Raw genomic sequence first — 23,256 nt, 5'->3', positions numbered from 1 at the left:
TATATTTGACCTTTAATTTTAATTTTGTATTTTATTAAAATTAATAATTAACATATATACTTAATTGCGAATTATATGGATGAACAAAATCCCTATTATGTGTGTAAGAGATTTCGGAACTCTTTGCTAAAATAATTAAAATTAAAAGTCAAATATAATTTTTGAACACTTTTATATTATTAAAAATATATAATTCGACTCTCGAAATATATTAATTCATTATAAAACGTATACGTATTAGTATTTTTCACATATTAAAATGATTAGAATAAATTAAATTAATTATTAAAAAACTAAAAATTAATTAAACGACTTAGACTTAGATGATAATAATAATGAAACATTTATTAAAAAATAATTATAATAGGTCAGGTTAATATTTTATTTATTTATTTATTTATAACATCATAAAATTCTGTCCTTTCCGAAATACGCGAACGCTACGAAAAGATAAATCTCGTACATGCCGCCGGACGAGTTCATGAGCATGAGACGCTCTTATCTTGGGAATGTATTAATAGTTACTGCATTGACCACTACTACGATATGGCGCTGAAATCAGTGAGAAATGCTGGTCTCTCCTTCATCCAGACCTTTGGCGATCTGTCTATTAATCTGTGTCTCGGGTCTCCGCCGTTCGACGATTTTGAGGTTATGTCAGCCGACGGATTTTCCCGGATTTCGTCGTGATCGCGTGAGAATTTCGCGCCCTCGCCGTCGAAGATGTCGCGGAAGGACGCGACGGACGAGTGCCCGATCGTGCCGGAGCTGGCGAGGCATTTTCGGGCGAAGAACAAGAGCGGCATCGTCACCTGCCTCGCCCAATTGAAGAGCGACCCGAAGCACCGCAAGGAATTCGCCCAGCGGAGCAGCGGCCTCGACATCCTCGTCCAGCTTCTGCGCTGCAAGAGCGACACGATCATGAACATGAGTCTGAGCGTCCTCGCGGACGCCTGCATGGCTTACGACGTCAGGGAAAAGGTCTGTTTTTCCTCTCCGTCTCTTGTTAGGCGACTTCATTTCAAGTCATTCATGTCAAGTGCGCTGCGTAGTTCAGGGGCGTACCTACAATTTCTATTTAAAAGGCATATTTTTTAAAAGTCTATTTTACAGCACATTTGGAACAGGGAATAAATGATTTCTTTAATGTTATAATATACAAAGAAAATAGAATAATATATTATTATATATAATGCTTTGGTATGTTTCTTGCACTTGCGTTAACATAGGAAATATATTTTTCATATATTTAAATATATTTAATGATGATGATAATATTCGGGGGCGTTCATAGGATTTGTATTTAAAAGGCATATTTTTAAAAATTCTATTTTGTAGCACATTTGGAGCAGAGAACAAATAATGATTTCTTTAATGTTATAATATACAAAGAAAATAGAATAATATATTATTATATAATGCTTTGGTATGTTTCTTGCACTTGCGTTAACATAGGAAATATATTTGTAATATATTTAGATATATTTAATGATGATGATAATATTCGCGGGGGTGTACATAGGATTTGTATTTAAAAGGCATATTTTTAAAAATTCTATTTTGTAGCACATTTGGAGCAGAGAACAAATAATGATTTCTTTAATGTTATAATATACAAAGAAACTAGAATAATATATTATTATATAATGCTTTGGTATGTTTCTTGCACTTGCGTTAACATAGGAAATATATTTGTAATATATTTAGATATATTTAATGATGATGATAATATTCATGAAATTGTATCTAGGCACTATATAAACGAAAGAAATTTCATATTAAGATAGAAGAGATGATGGAATGATAAACTGTGCTACTTTAAAATAATAATAATATTTGTTACAACACACATGATTGATATTAGCATAACTTGACTTTAAACAAAATTGAATATAATATCCATGTTTATATATGCACATTATATATATATATATATATATATATATATATTATATATTAATGAAATATATTTTTCATTATCTAATGATTCTAATGGAATGTAACATTTCAGGTAAAAGACACCAAGATTGGAATCAATGTAGTGCTCATAATAAAAAATCTCCAATTGGATACTAAACTGCACTGCCGTGCTTGCAGACTTATCAGTAACTTGTCTGAATCTAGCTGGCATGTCAAAGAGTTATGCGATGCTGGAGTGGTAAAAGCACTTGTACCACTTCTAATATTAAAGACCAGTACACAAACTTATTGCATGGCCATCAGAGCTATGAGGTATAAAATTATTCCAATTTTTTTATCTATATTTTTCAGTTGTATTTATATAAATTCCATATAAACACTTAGAATAAAAAATTTCAAAATTAAATGCTAAAAAAATCAAACAAAAAATAAATACCAACAAAAATTAATATATTAAATAAAAATAATAAATGTCTTATCAGTTTTTATAGTTATATAAACTAACATTTAATATTTCATGATTCTATTGTTCTAATTGTTATGTGATATTATCTGTTTAGTTATTTTCTATAGAAAAATAATTATTAATTTCTTAATACTTTGTGTGTTATAGAGTGCGCGTATTTACAAAATGTCAATTAATTTATTTTAATTATATTTGCAGGAATATTTGGAGTTTTTATGTACACATTAGGGAAACAATGGTGGAGTTGCAGATTATTAAGATGATTACTCAATTATTCGTCATGGCTGAAGAAAAGTCTTATGAAGACGCTAAGCATGCTGAACTAGTAGATGCATGCTTAAAAGCTATGTGTGCGTTTCTCGTCACTTTAGATCCGCGCTGCGGCGCGCAAATGCAAGTAGATAAGGACAAGCAAGGTTACAAGTGTCTCATGCGATGCTGCAATAAGAGCAACAATAAAATGGCCATGAAATGCCTCTATATTCTCTGTCAAATAGCTGAGTGTCGATTGCAGTTGGGCATTTCTGGCACAATTGAGGAGGTCATAGCTTGGGTCAATTCGGTGGAGAACAGCTCTACGGAACAAATGTACGAAGAGATATTGATTAGCTTGTGCCTGTTTTGTCGAGAATCGGTAAATCGGAACAGAATCAAGAACAGTGATGGATTGCAACTGATTATAGTGCTGCTGAACAATTCGAAACACGAACGTTATCATTCTATGCTGTTACAAGCCCTCGTTCAGTTTGTCTACGACGATAATGCTCTTGACATTTTGACCAAACACGGTATAATGGATGTTCTCGTGGCGAAATTGAAAGATGCGATTGCTAAGGACATGGAGCTGGTGAAATTGAAAGATGACAAAAATAACTCCAAGAAACGTTTTAGTGATAGTCCATCCGAATACCTTTCGAAGCATTTAAAGTGCAATCGGACATATGCAAACAGGTGAAAAAGACAGCGAAATATTTGTCGAATATATATTAATATCAAAATCTATAGAAAATTATTCTATAAAGTGTATAACATGCAGCTGATTTTTCTTTGTTATTTTTTTAATCGAGATTAATTATGTCTCTTGTTTTAGAACGAGGTTTAGTATGGACTTTTATCGCGACGACTGGAGTCCAAGAAGTGTCACGAGCGCCTCCTCCTCGTCGCCACCTAGTACACCACCCTTGCCGCCTTGTTCCGATTCCAATGCGGAGACTGACGATACTGAGGATGACGACATTTATAGTCCGATCTGCAGTGACACCGAATGGGGCGACAACGACGAAGAAGACGGTACAAAATTATCTTTATTAGTTTTTATTGACATAATTTTTTATTTAATTATTCACAACAATTTATTCGTCTAAATTAATATTTTATCGCTACAGAAGAAGTAGCTTCTTTGAAGAGCTACAAATCGCTGACGACCGCCGAAACTGATTTCGATTCGCCTGCAACCAGCTCCGAGACATCCGGCAAGATAAATGCTTGTGAATTCTATACGATACAGTTGCTGAACAAATTGAGTTTTTTCCGCGAGCCAATCGACGAGCTAGCCGACCCTAAGATCATCATACCACTGACGACTTATATAAAATATACGAGGAAACAAAACATCCACAAATATCGATACATCGCAATCAAGATATTAAAGAGAATCATGAAGTAAGAGATTTTTGAAAAAATAAAATTCCGTCATTTTAATATTATTTTAGAAAAATTTCATTTATCGCATTTCTAATCATCTTTCGATTCTCTTTGTCTATAGTAACACGGCGTATTTTCTACCGCTGCTGAAACAAGGCCTGGTATTCGACCTGCAGACCTTACCGGAAGCGGAGGATTGCACGCGACGTTTACGTATGGTGGCGGAAACCGGCGGTGCCATCGGTCAACTATCATTTATATTGCTGCGCGGCGAGGACGAGTACAAATTGCTGACCGCGGTATCGATACCGCTTCTTATCAAGACGCATCGCCACCTCAAGTGCTTACTGGACAAGTACGGCGGATTGGAATTGATATTCCGCTTGCTCAGGGAATCGTCACATGAACTGCACGAGCGGGCGATCTGGTCGATCTGCCAGTTGGCGAGGACGTTGAAGATCCATTCGTCCGATCACTCGATCACGGTCGCTTCGATGAAGACCAGCGATTACTCGAGGCTATCTCTCGACGAGACGACAAGTCACACGAAGCCGACGGTGTCGTCGACGGTGACATTCGAGTTGGATGACGGCACAACCGTAGAGGCATGCAAAAGGATGCTGTGTCGGCGCTCGGACTTCTTCTCCGTCATGTTAGAGGGCAATTTTAGCGAGTCGGGCAAGAGACGAGTGCGATTGAAGAACACATCACGCGACGGTCTGAATACATTAATCCTGGCTGCGAATGGGACTTCGTTCGAGTACGAAAACATCGAGTCGTTGTTGGACGCGACGTTGTTGGCTGATAAATTCCTCATGTCGGACCTGGCAGACGCGTTGACCGAGAGCTCCGTGGCCAAACTTAATCACGAGAACTTGTGTCAAGCCTGGTGTTGGGGCAGAAACTACTCCTGCCACGAGTGGAGGTCCTATTGCGTCAAGAGCTTCCTCACTGCAAAGCTGTCGTGGAGTGAGACAATGCAGACGTTTCGCGATTTCTACGCTACCGACGCATTTGACGAGTTCCTGCACGAGGTCAGGGACATAATCGAGTATGTGTTGTGCCAATAATAAAGATATTGAATGATTCTCGATTTCGGAACAGTGCAATTATGGATCTACGAGGAGAATACTTTGAAGATTTGTAGTATAAATATTTGAAAAACGAATTTTGGTTGAAAATGGAATAAACTTGTGACATTGTTAATCTGTTCGTTTTAAATTATGATAGAAAGAAGACTCTAATGAATGTACTAATGTAAAGGATTAAAGCGAATATTGCGTCCTTTCAATCCTTTACATCTGTTCGTTCTATTAAAAACCCTTCCGAGCAGATTCTTTACATGAGCTTGTATATTTTTAATTGCGAATTCGATAATTATGTATATAATAATGCTGTATCATTTATAATTATATTTATAATTATATATTTTAAGATATACATATATAGACGAAATATATATATATATATATACACATATATATATAGAAAATATGTACGCTTCGCATACAGTCAAAGCATATTTGTATATAATACAAAAATACTTATTTAAAATTTTTCCATAGTATTTATATCATTAACTTTTACTTATATTATTTTACTACAACGCTTTAAGTATGTTGCGCTATAGTAAATTCCTTTGCCTCTCTCTTCTTTCCAGACTTTGTGAGAATAGTTAGAGCGAAGCGTCACAGGAGACGCGTCTGCGTGTTTTGTAATAGATGCATTTCAAGATTGCATATCGAGATATTTTCACAATTGCCTAATTTTATGTATATGCAATTATGTATAATGCAATTCTTCTTTCCGTTCGGGGATAATTAGAACAGAATTAATGCGCTAGTATATGAATACATTAAAATATTAGCTTAATATTAACATTAATTTAATCTGATTATGACAAAAGATGTGGTTCAAACAATAGATTGCTCATGATCTTCAGTTTCTGTTCTTACATTACTTATTTTTTATAAACAATTATGAAATGTTTAATTATGTATATTATATATATAGCTCTATATTGCTTTTATTCAGATGTAGTTTTATCATTTTTTTTATAATAAAGAAAATTGTTTAACAATTTGTTCTTGTACATATTGCAAAGGAAGATCAAAATAATGACTGAAACAGTAGCCAGTTAACGAGCTAAATTTCATTTTATAACTCCATATACTACGCAAATTATTGTGAACCTTAAAAAATAATAAAAATAACATGAGATATTAAATCTGCTTTTCCAAGATTTCACTAGAATTTGCTCAACTGACAAAGTGTCAGTTGAGAATAAGTGATCAAATTATATTTACATATATATATATATATTTTACATTTTACTTAAGCTGCAGTGTTATTTCCTAAAATTGTAAATCCAAAGACCATACGGAAGCGTTTCTATAATGGCTTTGAGAAAAAAATCTCAATCTGCTAAATGTCTTCCGAGACAAAAAGTGATTTGTTAGACATAATTGCATATGTAGGAAATTGTCTCATTATGAATCACAGCTGCGCATTTATATTTGCGATTAGTGCATGTTAAATTGAACCTTTGGTAGCGTGGGGTTGTCGACGAGGTAGTGTCTCTGTACTTTCTCCCGTCATTTATAAAGTTTGGCTCGTATTTGCCGCTCGTTCAGTTGTTTCCCTCAATCACGTGCCGAAACATTATAACAAATATTGCAAGTAAGGAATTCATACGTCTCTTCTTGAATAGTTCCAAAGATTTAGCCTACTCACTACTTATATATTGTGAGATCGAAATTAAACAAAACACACTGACATTCGATAGCCTTTGCATTAATCGGGGGGTTGAAACCAGTGTAACTTTGGTGAGTTATATTTTTAATAAATTGACACTTATATTGTCATGATTAAACATAAACTCATTCTTTCTAACGTCTGAAATCTGAATTTAATTAAAATTGTGTGCCAAATAATTTTTAATTTAATTGCTGATATTTTGGTGGAATGATTTTAAGTGGGATTTTGATGAAAATAAAATTATGTATGTAAATTTTTTTATACAAAATTCTTGAAAAGTCTGTTCTTTAAATCGTGCTCTTTAAATTGATCTGGCTTTATTGAGAAAACTTTCAGCGCCAAATTAGCAAAATTAAAAAAAGCATAATTATCTCTCTTTTTTACAATCAAGTTTAAAAAATACACGTTTCCTAAAATCACGTCTAATAATGAAATAAAAAAATATTGTTTAATTTTAACAAAAAGATCTTTAACAAACTTTAGATGTATCACGCACAATGGCTTACAACTAACATAAAAAAAAGAATCGTATTTCTTATCATTTTTTTTTACTCATTATTCATACTCAAAACTCATATATTCATTTTTTAGTATTTCAAAACAATTTTTCAAAGATAACTTTGCTGTTATTTAATTTGTAATCTCGTTACGAAATATACGAAAAAATATCTCGGACAAATATTTCAGACTTTTAATGCTATAGATTAAATACTATAAATCAAATACTATAAATTATAATTAATTATTTAAATTTTTTTAAAATATATATTTTAAAATACTTCAACTTTCATCGAAATTTTGCAAATTATGAATTTGTAGAAAGATAAAAATTAAAAAGCGTTTTCCGTCAAAAAATTCATTTATATTCATATTGTCTTAAAATTATTTTTGTGATATGATTTAAATATTGTGCTACATGCATATTGCATTCTCATATATTATGACTATCAATAGTAAGTTTATGACAGGCGTAATAACTATCGAGATTTTTTTGCACTTGTCTATTTAAAATTCTACACAATATGTGCATGCATAATATGCAGACCACAATAAACAACATGAACAGATGTTTATGCATTTTTGTCAATATTAATCTTTGTTCGCAACATTAAATACAGTGATGTGTTGAAGACGTGAAACTTGTAAAAAAAATATGCTTCTCTTACTTTGAACTGTTTTATAAAGCCATTCAAAAATTATCAAAATCAGAGAGGGCTCTTTGTTAGTTAAAAGTATAGTGTAAAGTAATTGCCTTTTATAAACGTATGTGCTGTCGAAAAATACCTAATCAATTGCCAGCCTTGTAATTATCCATATATGATACGTAAAGTGATGATTGCGTGTTAATTAATTTAATTGCCAACTTCTGGTTGATAATTACGGAAGCATCGCGTCACTTAAAATGTTTAATTGTATTTGGCGCGTTTTAATTCCGTATTAAAGTATCGTGATTCATAAAGAAATAAAGCGAAAAATCTTTTGAGTTGACGCGGATATCTAAAACTACCCTTGAATTTATAGAATTTCAAATAGAGCTATAATTAATTGTTCACAATGCAAATTACTAAAAAAATAGAAATATATCTGCATTTTAAAAAATATTTTTATTAATAAAAAATTTCATTAATCTGGCGTGTTTTTAATTAAAAAATTGATATCACATTGCAATTATAATCATATATCATGCGTGTCATAAATATATATTGTATAACTAAAACTATTTATAGTAATAAGCAATTTCTCTTAATTAATAAATCTATAAGAAATGTATAATCACGTAAAGATTAAAAAAAACTAAAAAATTAATTATTATTAGACTGATTACTATCACGTTTCCGTGGTAAAAATGTCTATTTATTTTTCAATGCTAATTTTATACGACTTCCTATTATGCAATTTTTCTTTATATAATATAAATTTTCAATTTCAATAATAAATCTGAAATAACAGTAGCGCAAATGCCTCGTTAATATTAATTGCAATTCTAATTGCTATTTACACATTTTCTCGTAGTTTCTTGCTCGTGAAATGTAAATAATACACAAGTTTCCTCATGCGTGCGAGCATGACGGAATCACTTATTCGAAATTCATGCTATTAATCAGACGATGACTGCAAGTTTAAAACTTACCAAATGATATAATCTATATCTATTTTTAACTATATTGATTTCAGTTTGACGAATAAATATAATACAATATTGCACGTATAGATTTTCGCCTCAACCAGAAAATATGCATTTCAAAATTATTTGTATACATGATCTCATTTTTATTTCAAGACATTTTATTTAAGATATTTTGTGTTTACATACACTGAGAAAAAAGAAAATTGTTAACTTGACTAATATAATATTTTGTTAATTAAACATATAAAAATATTTAAATTAAATATAAAATATTAAAAATATAAAATATATAAAATATAAATATATAAAATATATATATAATATATATAAAATATTAAATCTAACAAAATATGTAAATATTAATATAAATGTGTAATTAACAAAATAGTATAATATAGTTGAACGGTTTAGTCAAGTTAACAAAGTTTTCAGTATATAAAAAAATAAGTATAAGTAATGATATAAAAGTTGGAAGTTTATTGTACGCTATTTCATAGTTTCGGAACTAAAGTTTCGATGTGTTAATCATCGCGTGACACAAACGGATACGGGTATTTCCCTCTGAAACTCTTGCGATGGATTCACCGAGAACAAATCTCGCGTTTCACAATCCTTGCGCCACGAGAAAAATCCGGTTGAAATATAGACATATCATTGTTATTCGACAATCGACGCAAGTAAAATCGGACGACCTTCAACGATGGGGTACGAACTGCATCGCGGATTGTGCAAAGCCGTTGCCAATAAAGAGGAAAGCAAGCAAATGAGCGGCAAAATCTTTTTGCGCCTTTTCTGCGCGAAGGTTAAATCGCGTCGCGCAAAACCGGAAGGTAATTTGCGACGTGATATATTTACGTTGTTGTAATTTCAACGAATTTTGCTGCGGAATGATGTAAATAATGATGCGAAGTAAACGTGAGAAACGAAGCGTGGAATCTACGTCTCCATCGATGTTTTATGCATAAAACCGCGATATCGAATATCTGAATTCATTTGTGAGTTGAATCTTGCAATACTCAGGTTTTAATCTGAAGTTTCACGCATTTATATAAATATATTTGCTAATGGCCATTCCGATTTACGAGTCTCATCTAATTTTTTTTTTTTTTTAGTGAGACGAAACTGATTTATTTTATTATATTAAAATCAATCTTCAAGTTCAAAGTTGCTTTTAGTATTATTTTGTATTGTACCAAAAATTATGTAAATTATATAAAAAAATTAAGTTAAAAATTATGTAAATTATGTAAAAATTATGTAAAAGTTATGATTTACTTTACATTACACGAAGTGAAACTTCTCTTTCTCTGATGTGCAAGATAAAAGATAGTTTTTAGATTTTTACTCCAAAAAAGAGTGAACTTCAAAGACATTTATTTAATTTATTGTCAAAGAAAAAATTTATATAAATATAATTGTCTCGATATTATTAATTCTGATTGGATTTTATATCGCAGATAATATTTTTAATTTTGAAACAATTCTGAAAAATTGTATATAAATTAATTTTATGTCACAGAAGTATCGAGTGACAGATAACACACAATAATCTTTAGCTTTTATCTTATCATGTCACTATTATTGTCATAATTAAAAATTAATTGTATACTATTAAAAATTAATTGTACTATTAATTAAAAATTATGACAATAATAGTACAAATTCTCTCGTGTCTTCTCTAAACAAGGATTACACATTATAGCTTTAGTTTCTGTCGTGGAATTTGTATAGAATTGTCGATATTTTTCTTATCCAGTTTCTGCTGTTGAATGCTGTTTTCGATCACAACCGAAAGTTCCGTAACGATGCAAACTTCTTCTCGGATTCGCCTCTTCCGATCGTGTTTTTTCGATGTGTGTTTCATCGATGAATTCTGTTAAATTCTACTTCGATGTTCAATAATTTCCCGACGCTAAATTATATACTAGAGTTCTCTTTTTATCCTTGCGGAACCGCATTTTAATTATATATGTCGAAACGTATACTTGCATAGCGCGTAAAAACATGTTATTATATATACGCATTGTATGGTGTTACACCGTGTTAAAAATTCACCGCGATGTAATCGCTGTATAGAAACATATAAAACGAGTGCAATCAAGAATTTCTATTGCACGATATAAATCAAATAATAAAGCATTTTCCCTACTGGCACATGGGATAGTTTGTATAACAACAAATCGCAATCGATTTGATAAAAAATAAATCAGTAGTTATTAATAAGTAATATATCACTCAATAAACGTAATTGATCACGTAATACAAAGTGATTAGGTAACTTCATTACGCACGTTTTAAAAATGAGTTATCTCTCGAGATAGCGGCTGATTTAAAATTTATTAGGAATTTCTTCCCACGTGTACGAACTGAAAATACCTGAGGGAGAAAGGAAGAGGAAGAAAGCGAGCTCCGATAATTAGCAAAATTATATATTCGGATATGTTATATATATATAGGAACGCGCGCACATATTTTGCATAAATTTATGATGACAGGATTGATTTCAGGTCGATTATTAAATAATTCGCGTGCGAAGAGATTTAATTAAATTAATTTTATTAAACGCGATAACGAAATATAATGCTATGCTTTGATGCATCATCATCCCACGTTCGCTATTTTACCTTAATTCATGCACCTTAATTCATGAATGTCTGTTAACGTCGCACGCCCTCGTATAGCGATCAGGTCGGAAAAAATACCGCAAATTGCGTCTGGAGAACGAATGCAATATTGCGGTTGGATTTCCATGCATTAGCGGGAAATTGAGTTCTTGACATCGCAATGTCAGCAAGTTTAATATTAACTCAAGGGGAAAAAATTAATATTGCAAGCCGGAAAATTTCTTCGCAAAACTCATCGCGATTTTATTTATCGTATATTTATTGCGGACGTTAAAATTTTTTTAACGGCAAAATGCAAAAAGAAAAAGACAATTTACATATTTCTCTTCTCTCCCTGCCTGATATTGAAATGTAAAATTTTATTTGGAAGAGAATAGAGTTCCCGTTTGACTTCAGAAAATTATTATCACCGTGAACATGACAATAGTACCAAGGTAACTCTATAATTAAAGTAACGCTAACAGAGTGCTCGTGCCATCTGCTTCATTGTAAATTCACTCTATTTTTTCGATATGCACGGAAATTAAATTATGCATCTCTAAAGAACAAGACAGATATTCAATCGACATTCTATAAAAGCAGCTGCTTAGTTTATAACACAGTTTTTTTCAATTTGAGATAGTGTAAAACTAGTATATATCAATATCCACGTAATATTTATGTGACATTCGATAATTTTGTGACATTTCTATAATTTTAATATAGGAATTGTATTAAATATTAAACTACTTAAATTAATTACACTGAGAAAAAAAGTTGCTAACTTGACTAAATCGTTCAACTAACTATTATTTTGTTAATTGAATATATATAAGTATTTAAGTCAAAACACGTTATATTAAATTTATATATGTATTTAAATTAAATACTTCTATATGTTCAATTAACAAAATAGTGATTAATTGCGCGATTTATAGTTAACAACTTTTTTCTCAGTGAAATATCGAAGTGTATATATTACTATAATATTAATTAATTTTTATTTTAAGAAAAATCATTTTAAAATTATCGACACTATTTATTTCCAGATTAGTACTTGCAACGATCGCAATAAAAAAAGATGTATATAATTTCCGAATAATATTGCATTAAAAATCGTTTTTATAGATTGTGACATTTTTATTTCAGGGATATGCTGCGTCAAAATAATCTTTGGATTGCTGGGTTTCTTATTGTGGTGCTCACTCAGGCTTGCTTGCTGGAAGTTGTAAACACCGACGATGTTACAACGAAGAAAAAGATTACCCCATCGGATGCAGGTAACTTTATCTTCGAACCGATACATATCGCGCGTGAAATTTTTATACTAATTTATAATAACGATCTAGTGAGATTTTATGCTTTAATCTTATCGAGGTATATTTTTGTAATTTTCTATATCATTACAAAATATTTATATGCAATTTGCGGATATTCTATTTAAAAATTAATCTCTAATTTGAAGAAAACAAATAAATTGACGGATTATTTTATGTCCTTTGACACAGCATCTCATAAAAATGATTTTAATCTAAAAAAGAAATGAGAACAATAATTTTAAAAGGAAATTTTAAACAGACTTGATGAATGAGATGTTGTTTCTATTATCATCGATTGCGTCCAGTGAATCTTGACAAAACATTTTTCTCGCACGTTTGACCCGATTCGAAGATACTTAGCATTTTATCTCGGCGCGTTCATTATTCTTTATATAAGTATACATGCAGGAAATATTATAGCAATCTGGTTCGAATATCTCTGCTTTCTCTAATAGCAATAAGAGGATTAATAATCGGGACAGGGCGTATAGAGGAGAAACTGTGTGACCGTATACCGCGGCACGTTCCTTGTGCAACCCAGGTGGGAGTTTTAATGGCAAGAAATGACTCGTGAGATAGAAAAAAAAGCGCGCGTGTGCACCGCCGGAATGCATGTTACATTTTCAAGAGAAGGTGCTTGCGTTCATGCGGCGATCACAGAAATCGCGGGAGAATGCTCCGTAGCGATAATCGAGATCGAGAGTTCTCCATCTCCGCGAAGCTATTTAGCCGTGAAATGTATGCACATGAAATTACGCGCATGCAAAACAGCACAAACCTCTTACATGTGAGTCACGATACATTGACAAATATGTGCAAATGCACGAACAAGTATATATTTGATCAAAATCAATTCGCCTTTTCAAAGTTAAATTTAATTTAATTATATTTCATCTTATTTAATATTAATTATTTTATATTATTTTTGATATAATTATTTATGTATTATATATATTAGATATTATATATATATATATTATATATATTATATATATATATATATATGTTATATATTATTATTATTGTTATATATTATATATTATATCAAAATAATATATTAAATATTTAAATATTAAATTCTTATTAAAATTGATTTATATATTTCTTATTATAGAAGATGATTTTTATTTGAGAAAAAGATCGTATATCATTGCGAATCTATTTGTGGAACATATAGCAAGAATTTATTAGACCATTATTGAATCATGACGAATATAATTTATCGCCTGAATAATGAAACATTGAATTAACGAAATGTGTTGCGAAAAAGTTCTTCTTTATTCACGATCTCTCGTAATCATATATCAACTCACGCGATTCATTATATTCGTCGATCTAACCAGATGATCTCTGGAGACATTCTCTCGAGAGGATGCGTGAAAAAAATGTCCGGTTGAGTAATTTAAAAGAACAAAAAAAACATCGCTCTTATGTAAGTATTCACACCAGAGAGTTCATTGTGCAAATGACGATAAACATAGAGGCGAACCAATTACATCTCGTCATCTCTGTGTAACATTTAACGTTCAGACGTCAAGTAGTGAAAGGTTCTCCCTCGCTCGGGGATCTGATTTAAGTCCCGAGTCTATTGGGATTTATGTCGTTATTAGACGGATCTACGTTAATTGTCTTGCCGGCGATTACTGCTAAATCCGATGGTAAATACGATAAAGGAAACTAAGGAAAAATCTTACTTCGCGTCGAGAGCGCGATATATAAAGATCAATATTTTCCGTCGTGAATAAAATATTCTATCGTCTTTCGTGGGAAAGTTATAGCCAGGCTCTTACTCTTGAAACAAATCGATTGCTACTGATGGCAAAAAACGAAGGACGATCATTTTATAAAAGGCTATTGAAAGTATTTATGACATAGTCGAGTAATATTTCACAATTCTAACAATAGCAATCGTTATAAATAAAAATAGGTATATAAATATATTTATATTTATATTTATTTTCATAAAATATCCCGTGATTTATACGCATCATTTATATTAATTTGCATAATTTGTCATTTATAATTCATATTGTTATTTATAAAATTTCAGAGGGGAAAGAAAAAAAGCGGCCCTCGGATTTAGTAGGTTCGGAGACTTCGTATTTCGGAACGTTTGCAGCTCATAACAATCTCTTCAACTCTTATAATCCTACCGTTTATTTTTCGACAAATCCGTTGTCGTTTATTCCACCTTCGGCAAAATTTCCAACTTCCACGTAAGTGAAAGAAAAAGAAATAACGCAAATAACTTAGCATAGCGATAAAACGATTTTGTGAGCGGAACGTTTATATTTTTAATACATATCTTTCAATATTCCAGCTCAAACTATCCTTTCATTTCGACCGTCGAAAACACGAGCGATAATATTCATCGGCAAATTAAGTGCGGTGACACTTTTTTCCGATCCTGTCAACCATCGCGATATCGAAGCTACGACGGTTCCTGCAATAATTTTCAAAATCCCACGTGGGGTCTGGCTAATACGAGATACGGAAGACTTGTACGCCCACGTTATGGAGATGGTGAGAAAATTATTTTATTTTATTTTATAATATAATATATGTGACTGAAGTGCAAAATGTATTTTTTTTTAATTATCGATTTCGTGAAAAATATGTAACAAGATACGGTTTGTTACATATCTTTAAATTAAAAGAGATAGTTAAGATCTTTTTTCACTCACTCGTCCTCTCTATGATTATATAAAAAATAATATATTTTATAGAAAGAACTTTAGCAATAAGAAGATTTGATTTGGCTAATTTGCTTTTTCGAAAGTGATCATAATTATCGCCAATATAAAATTACTATTTCGCATCCTATAATCTAATCGGAAACAAAAAAATGAGAATCAAGTGCAAATTACACCTTATAAAGAGGCTTATTAAAATATTTTTCATTCATTTGTCCTTTCTATGATTATAAAAAAAAATAATATATTTTAGGAAGAGCCTAAAAGTTAGGCAACAAGAGAATGTATGATTTGCTAATTACTTTTTCGAGAATGATTATATAATTATCGCCAAAAAAATTACTATTCTGCATCCTATATAATCCAAGAAAAAAAAGAATGATAATCAATTGCGAATTACATATTTTATAGTTGATGATTTGTTAAAAGTTTCAATTGGTAGGAAAAAAGATTTCTACTAGACTCTCTTGTAACATTAAATAACATCGATTCTCATTCGTTTCGCTGATGTAGTACTCTCATTTTAAATCTGTCACGGTCGATTTGATGCGACTAATGTAGTGTGAACAAAAAGATATATTGACACTCATTTGCGATCTTTACATCCAAAGTTCCGTAACCGATGTATGATATAAAAATGCGATTGCAATACAGCAATTTAATTCGATAGAAAAAAGTAAACCTTGTAATAGTGTTTTGTGTTTTATGCATACTGATCTAAGAGTCTTTTAAAAATTAAAAATCTCTTTCTGCGCAATGAATAAAATTAAAATTCAGCCGTGTTACAAAAATAAAAATATGAATTAAAAATACGAATAAATATTTTTTTAGAAATCTCGAAATTTTTTCTCCTCTGATATTTCAATATTTTAGAAAGTTCTAGTTTTATGCAACATTGCTCTTTCGAAAAAAATCTTTTATTACTTCGTTAACGCTGTTACGTTTCTCGTATTAACAAGTCTGATAGGCTAAAGGATAGATTGACTTTTTACGATAAATTAATTTTAAATTACGAAATAAATTGCAGACGACAGATTTTGTCGAGATAAATTTTGACATAAGTACGAATATATATATATATATATATATATATATATATATATATATTTAATAAATTTTGCGCATTGAATCATAACATGACATAAGTAAAACTGGTTCGAGTGTTTTTTTCAAACCTATATACAGAGCAAATGTCGAGGCGAATGTACACTTTCTATATGATCTCCGTAAAAAAAGTGCGAAAATTATACGAATACTTTCTAAAGTTTGGTCATTGCACTGATTAAAAAATAACGATCACCTTTCTTCTAGCCATATGAATAATGAGATTGGCGCAATTTTGTTGAAAAATTTAAGAGATTTTTTCTTCAAAATTTATTTAACACAGGAATTCGAACACCACCTACTTCGGTCACCGGTGCAGAACTGCCACTAGCCCGAGCTGTCAGTTTCACGATATTCCCCAACGCCAAAATCGAAGACCCTATCTGGACCCTGGTGGCGATGCAATACGGACAGATTGTGACACACGACATGGGTTTGATAGACGGCACAACTCAATCAAGTATGTGCTTTTTTGTAGGATACAAAAAATGATGCGGTAAAATATTGCGCCAATAGTAACGTAACGATTTTAATAATAATCAGCATTTCTTAATTAAGAGGGTCTTCTATGCTGTAACAAGCATTACTTCTCTCTTTCTTCGAATTTTTTTTATACAACACCCATAAAGGCTTTTGTATCGGAATTTTTTTACATATTTATTAATATCTATAGTGTATTCATTTTTTGTGGTACAAAAAAAATGAAAAAAAAATTTCATTGATTTTTAATTAGTATGTCTTTGGTTATAGCAGGTAGCAGAATAAAAAAAAATATTGATAATTTAAAAAATTGTATTTTGATTTTTGCAATGTTTTTTATTTTCAAAAAACTGTAAAAATGAGAGGAAAAGTATTTTAACATAATTGTGGTAGGAGCGATAGCCAAAGACATACTAATTAGAAATCATTTTGAATTTTTTATTGTTTCAATTGAGCAAAGCGGGCCCAATTATGTATATAAATTACAGATAATTTAAAATAAGATAATTTTAAAGCAATCCACTGCAGCTAATTTTCATTTTTTTGTACCAAAAAAATTTGCGAACACACTATAGATACTAATAAATATGTAAAAAAATTCCCATGCAGAAAGCTTGTATTTGTTCTGTATAAAAAAAACAAAAAATAATGCTTTTCAGCAAGCATATACGTCATTTTCGAAATTTTTTATACAAATTTTTAATGACGTCAGTTTGCTACTTGCTTAATTACATTAGAAAATTCCCCTAATTTACGTTCTCTCATGCAGAATCACATCGTACTCGATGTTGCACGTTCGATAGTCAGCTGGCTCCTGGCTGGACGACGTTACCCAAGTGTTACCCGATTCTCATACCGAACGACGACCCGGTGTACGACAGCAGGACCATGCAGTGCATGAACTTTGTCCGTAGTACAACCGATCTTGATCGTGGCTGTTCGTCTTCGTTCAAGCCAGCAGAACAGGTTTCAAACTTATATCTCGCCTATTCATTCACGATTGCATTCGCGCGTACGCGAGAAAATTAAAGAAAATTAGAATATGATCATTAATTAAATGTTCTTGTGCTATTGACACGAACTTGGCATTGCCATTCTTTCCACCGTGCTTACATTTATTTTTATCCGCGATCGGAATATCTCTAAACTATCCTTCCCTTAATCTCGTATGCTTCAATTTTATAATTAGAAAAATATTTTTAAGAAAATAATATAATGTGTATTTAAATTTGATTAATATTTTTGAAAGAAATTAGCTGATTAAAGTGTTAATTTGCTGGTTAAATTTTAAAATAAAAATATGTTATAAAAATTAAAATAATAATGTTGTAAAAATAATGTTATAATACTTTAAACTCGAATAATATTTTTTGACAGAAATCAGCTGATAACTGTCAAAAATCGAGTTAAATAAACTATAACATATTATTTAAAACATTACTCTTTTAATTTTTAAAACAATTATTATTTTAAAATTTTATTAGTAAAATTGATGCTTTAATCAGCTGATTTTGCAAAAAAATTAATGTTTATTTAAGAGTAGAGAAAAATAAATTTATTCGCGTGATTTATCTGCTTGAATATTTATGTGCTACGTTTTCCAGCTGAACACCGTCTCTCACTATTTGGACCTTTCGATCGTCTACGGATCGAACGACCAAGTGGCAGCTAGTTTACGAGCCGGTTTCGGCGGCAGGCTAAACGTGGAAGTGAAAAATAACAGGGAATTTCCACCACCAGCAGCTAACAAATCTGCCACTTGCGACACGATATACGAATTCGAACCGTGTTACGCTGCCGGTAAGAATAAACGCACATTCGCATGCAATTTGATTGCATGACGTCTACTTTTATTCAATATTTCACGCAGTGAACGTAATGATGAGGGATTACCACATTGCTTTGGGGGAGGGAGGGATAAAAAATACAAGCGATTAATTTTTTTACTTCGATTTTAGGCGATACGCGAGCTAATCAGAATCCACAGCTGACAATTCTACAAATTATATTGCTCCGAGAACACAATCGCATCGCCGATTATCTGGCGCAATTAAATCCTCACTGGACCGATGAAACGATATTTCAAGAAACACGTCGAATTGTGATCGCTGAACATCAAAACATCGCGTATTATGAATGGGTGCCGATTTTCTTAGGTACATTCTCTTATTTTTTTTTATTTTATATTTATTAAAAATTAATTAAACGAATTTTTATCGAAGAGTAAAATAAATCTCGCTTATTTAAAAAATAATGTAAAAATTTGACTTAGGAATACATATATTTTATTTCTTTCTCGATATTATTTTCGCTATTTTTATTTGTTGTAAATTATTATTTATTCCTTATATATTTATTTATTATAGATTAAGATATTGATAATAATCAATATTGCAGGTACTGCGCAAGTTTACGAGAACAAAGTCATATACGATACAAAGGATTATGTAAATGATTACGATGAAACGGTTATTGCTAATGTTCTGAACGAACATGCGAATGCAGCTAATAGATATTTCCATACGAACATTGTTGGCAGTCTTCAGTAAGTACTTGATACACTTCATTAACGTGCATAGTCTCCAAATTATATTTAAAAATTTGGATGGCATTAAAAGTTTTTAAAAATGTAAAAATTTAGAAATAATTAAAAGTATTTTAATACAGATAAATAATTAATAATTTAATTATGTTGAATCAAACTTTTAATTAAAAATATACTTCATCAACTATATTTTTTATTTAAACTCAATTTCCTTTTGTAAATCATTTGTACGATTGAGTGTTGACAGTTGTGTTCTTATACTGAAATTAATTGAACAAACATGAAAGTAATGAAACATTCGCAATATAAAATTGCAAACATATTGAATTAAAATAAATTTTGTTCGATAGCTTAGTGACAGAAGGTCGACAATATTCTCCCTACGGTTCTCTAAGATTGAGCGATCATTTCAATAGACCTGGCATCATAGAGAGAGGCAACAATTTGGACGATTTGACGAGGGGTTTGGCCTCGCAACCACAAAGTGATACCGATGTATTTTTCGACAAAGAGGTACTCATGAAATCAAAGATAAAATTAATAAATTGAAAACAAAACAAAAATTAAAAATGCATCAGACTCATAAAAGTGTATCAAGACTTTTTGACTGATAAAATGTGATTTTTTATTAATAGTAATTTTATTCGCAGATCACGCAATTCTTCTTCCGAAGAGGAAGAGCTTTAGGATCTGATTTACGAGCAATAGATATACAAAGGGATCGTGATCACGGACTCGCTTCTTACAACGATTATCGCGAATATTGCGGGTTACAACGAGCGAGAACCTTTGACGAATTTGGCGATCTTATACCTGTTTCGGTGAGTAAAATCGTAAAAAGATCTCTCGATAATCAAGATAAATTTTAATCAAGATGTAATTTCTCTAAATTGAAAATATAAAAAAATTTTTAATTTTTAGGATATACAAAAACTCTCCCTGTTGTACGCTAGTCCGGATGACGTCGACTTGTCTGTCGGCGGAGCTTTGGAAAGACACGTAAACGAAGCATTAGTTGGTCCAACGTTCCAGTGTATTATAACGAGACAATTTCAACAAACCCGAATCGGTGATCGCTACTGGTTCGAGACCGGAAATCCGGCAGTAGCATTTACATTAGGTATGTTAAGAACTTACAGAACTCATAGAGAACTCACCGGAACTCTCAAAATCGCAATAATAAATACTTTAATAAGCATTGTCGAGATAAGAAATCGATTATTGTATGAAGATTAAATTAAATAAATAATTTTGAGTGCATAAATTAAATATCATAATATACAGGATGTATCTAAATCAGTGCAAAAAATTTTAGATGATTATTTGTCGAAAATTAAGAGGAGTTTGTTATTATTAATTAATAAAATTTAGTGGTCTTCAAGTTTCATTTTTTTAATTTGTCTGAAATTTGAGAAAAAAAAGAAAAACTTAATTTTTATTAAATAATAAGAGTATATATTTATATAAGAAACTTCCCTTAATTTTTGACAAAGAATCATCTCCTAAAATTTGTCACACTTATTTAAATACATTCTGTATAATTATTATTCTATATTATTGCAGAACAATTGAACGAAATACGTAAATCAAGTATATCGCGACTGATGTGCGATAATGGAGACAATATCCAGAATATGCAAAGATTTGGATTCACCAGAGTCTCCGATTCGTACGTTAATTTTGATTGTGTTATTCGATTTTTAATTTGAATCGAACTTTATGCAATAATTCTCTAATGAAACAATTTTCCAGAAATCCACTTGAGAGATGCGATGACTTACCGCAAATAGATCTTTCTTTGTGGAAGGATTACAGTTCAGATATTCAAGCACTTCAACGTGTTACACCAGTGTACAAATAGAAATAAGTAAGTTCATGCAAGTTGAACTTTTTTTGGTTCTACCAATAGACTAAAGATATTAAAGATATCAAAAAATGTATGTTCACTTTTGCACGAACAGAAATAGAAATCAAATTCAATTAAGATTGCAATTCTTCGAAAGTTTAAAACAAATATAATTCAAATTTATTAAATTGAATTAACATAATTGTCTGAAAAGATTAATTGTTAAATACAAAAATCACTCTTTTATTGAGATCACTATTTTATTGAGATTTTAAGCATGTTATTAAAATCAATATCAATAGTAATCAAGAATCTATTAATAATCTCTGTCATACTTTCTCTCAAGTCATTTTATTTTTCATTTTTAAACATACCTTTTAAGCATATTTTGACCCAGTGCTTTTGAGGACTTATATTAACACTTGAGAAATCATTTTTTTTTCATTTTTTATAATGAAGCATCTTAAAGTGCCAGTTGCATATTTAAATTAGAACAATACAGAAATAACTGCCAGCAATTTTAAATTATGTACGCAGATATTGTTTTTAATCGTACTCACCAATACGATGCAACAAATATGGTAGAGTTACATATATAATGTTGATCTGTGTAACATACAAATATATATACATATTACACATATACATTTAATATTTCAATTAAAAAATAATTGTGTGCAATTGAATTTTTTACTTGCATTGCAAATCAATATTTATATAATGAAAATATATATATAATTCCCTAAATTTTTTTAAATTAGTACATTTTTATAGAATAAATAAAAATCTAATTTTATATGTATATCAAAAGTATATTTCTTATATATAAGTAGATTAAATAACAATAAATTATAACAAACAAATATTGAAATATTATATATATAAATATAACTTATTATATATATCATTATATATAAGAATTTTAGTGTAAAAATTTTTAAAAAACTGTAAAATAAAATCAATAATAGAATTCTTTTCCTATATTAATTTACACAATGATGTAAAATGAATCACTCAACGAAAATAAATATGAACAATTATTTTTATAAAAATATATGAATATTAAACGCAAAAAGCTGTAAAATCGAGACATCATGTCCAAAATTGGCGCATAAGACATCTTGTTTTGGATATTATATCAAAAGATTTCTTAAAGATGTTTAAAGACTTCTTAAAGACGTCTTAAAGACTTCTTAAAGATGTCTTAAAGAATTCTTAAAGATGTCTTATGCTCCAATTTTGCATATGCTGTCTGGGAAGCTATACATATATTTACCCTACAATTTCTTCCCATGATTTGTTGGATGCTTTTCCAGGCCTTCTTCTCTTCCTCTTCTTCTTCGTTTCCTTTTCGACATTTTCATTCGCGAAAACACGGTTATAATTATTATTATTATGATCGCGCGTTTACTAATCAATATATAAAGACAATCACACTTTGCACTCGATTTTAATCTCATATCAAATTAACACGACACACACTTTCAATATTTTTCTTTGTTAAATTACCGATTAACGTATATTTTGTTAAAGAAGAGAGAAGGACGCGCGCGAAAATGTCTATATAAAAATAATTAGCTCTCAAAATGCAGGATTCAAGCACTTTTTGCGTTACTAATGCCATCTAGGCGGAAGACACTGGAAACATTTTCACGCTCGAATCTGACGCGTTAATTGTGATCCAGTAGACGCTACAAATGCTTCGCAGCATTGCATTAACCAATCAAAATAAAGAACATTTTCTTCTGATT

General features: G+C 30.7%; 2 protein-coding genes across 3 annotated transcripts; both read left to right on the top strand.

The window, feature by feature from the left end:
- Positions 1-367: 367 nt before the first annotated feature.
- On the top strand, positions 368-5,236 carry Rnb (BTB/POZ domain-containing protein Rnb). Its single transcript, XM_085482521.1, has 6 exons — positions 368-981; positions 2,012-2,232; positions 2,585-3,337; positions 3,477-3,676; positions 3,772-4,048; positions 4,152-5,236. The coding sequence occupies exons 1-6, from the start codon at positions 724-726 to the stop codon at positions 5,098-5,100; spliced, it is 2,658 nt and encodes an 885-aa protein (XP_085338647.1). The 5' UTR covers positions 368-723; the 3' UTR covers positions 5,101-5,236.
- Positions 5,237-5,309: 73 nt separating this feature from the next.
- On the top strand, positions 5,310-22,359 carry LOC114936301 (peroxidase). 2 transcript variants are annotated; one of them, XM_085482522.1, is made up of 14 exons: positions 5,310-6,709; positions 12,668-12,798; positions 14,888-15,053; positions 15,158-15,360; positions 16,918-17,094; positions 17,884-18,080; positions 18,719-18,914; positions 19,073-19,270; positions 19,512-19,659; positions 20,010-20,172; positions 20,310-20,480; positions 20,581-20,779; positions 21,223-21,328; positions 21,412-22,359. In XM_085482522.1, the coding sequence occupies exons 2-14, from the start codon at positions 12,672-12,674 to the stop codon at positions 21,518-21,520; spliced, it is 2,160 nt and encodes a 719-aa protein (XP_085338648.1). In that variant the 5' UTR covers positions 5,310-6,709; positions 12,668-12,671; the 3' UTR covers positions 21,521-22,359. The 2 variants fall into 2 exon arrangements, with proteins under 2 accessions (XP_085338648.1, XP_085338649.1); XM_085482523.1 differs by having other exon boundaries at positions 5,310-6,855.
- The last annotated feature ends 897 nt before the right edge of the window (positions 22,360-23,256 follow it).

Source organism: Nylanderia fulva, unplaced genomic scaffold (genome assembly GCF_048542155.1).
Source record: "Nylanderia fulva isolate GAGA-0341 unplaced genomic scaffold, ASM4854215v1 Scaffold21, whole genome shotgun sequence".
Lineage (NCBI taxonomy): Eukaryota > Metazoa > Arthropoda > Insecta > Hymenoptera > Formicidae > Nylanderia > Nylanderia fulva.
This window is presented reverse-complemented; position numbering and strand designations above follow the sequence as displayed.

Bases quoted from the DNA above. Each gene is read 5' to 3' on its own strand.
- Rnb (XM_085482521.1), top strand. From the start codon at position 724: ATGTCGCGGAAGGACGCGACGGACGAGTGCCCGATCGTGCCGGAGCTG. The intron at 982-2,011 runs GTCTGTTTTTCC...GTAACATTTCAG, and splicing joins CTTACGACGTCAGGGAAAAG to GTAAAAGACACCAAGATTGG. The intron at 3,338-3,476 runs GTGAAAAAGACA...CTCTTGTTTTAG, and splicing joins AATCGGACATATGCAAACAG to AACGAGGTTTAGTATGGACT.
- LOC114936301 (XM_085482522.1), top strand. From the start codon at position 12,672: ATGCTGCGTCAAAATAATCTTTGGATTGCTGGGTTTCTTATTGTGGTG. The intron at 12,799-14,887 runs GTAACTTTATCT...ATAAAATTTCAG, and splicing joins GATTACCCCATCGGATGCAG to AGGGGAAAGAAAAAAAGCGG. The intron at 15,361-16,917 runs GTGAGAAAATTA...TATTTAACACAG, and splicing joins ACGCCCACGTTATGGAGATG to GAATTCGAACACCACCTACT.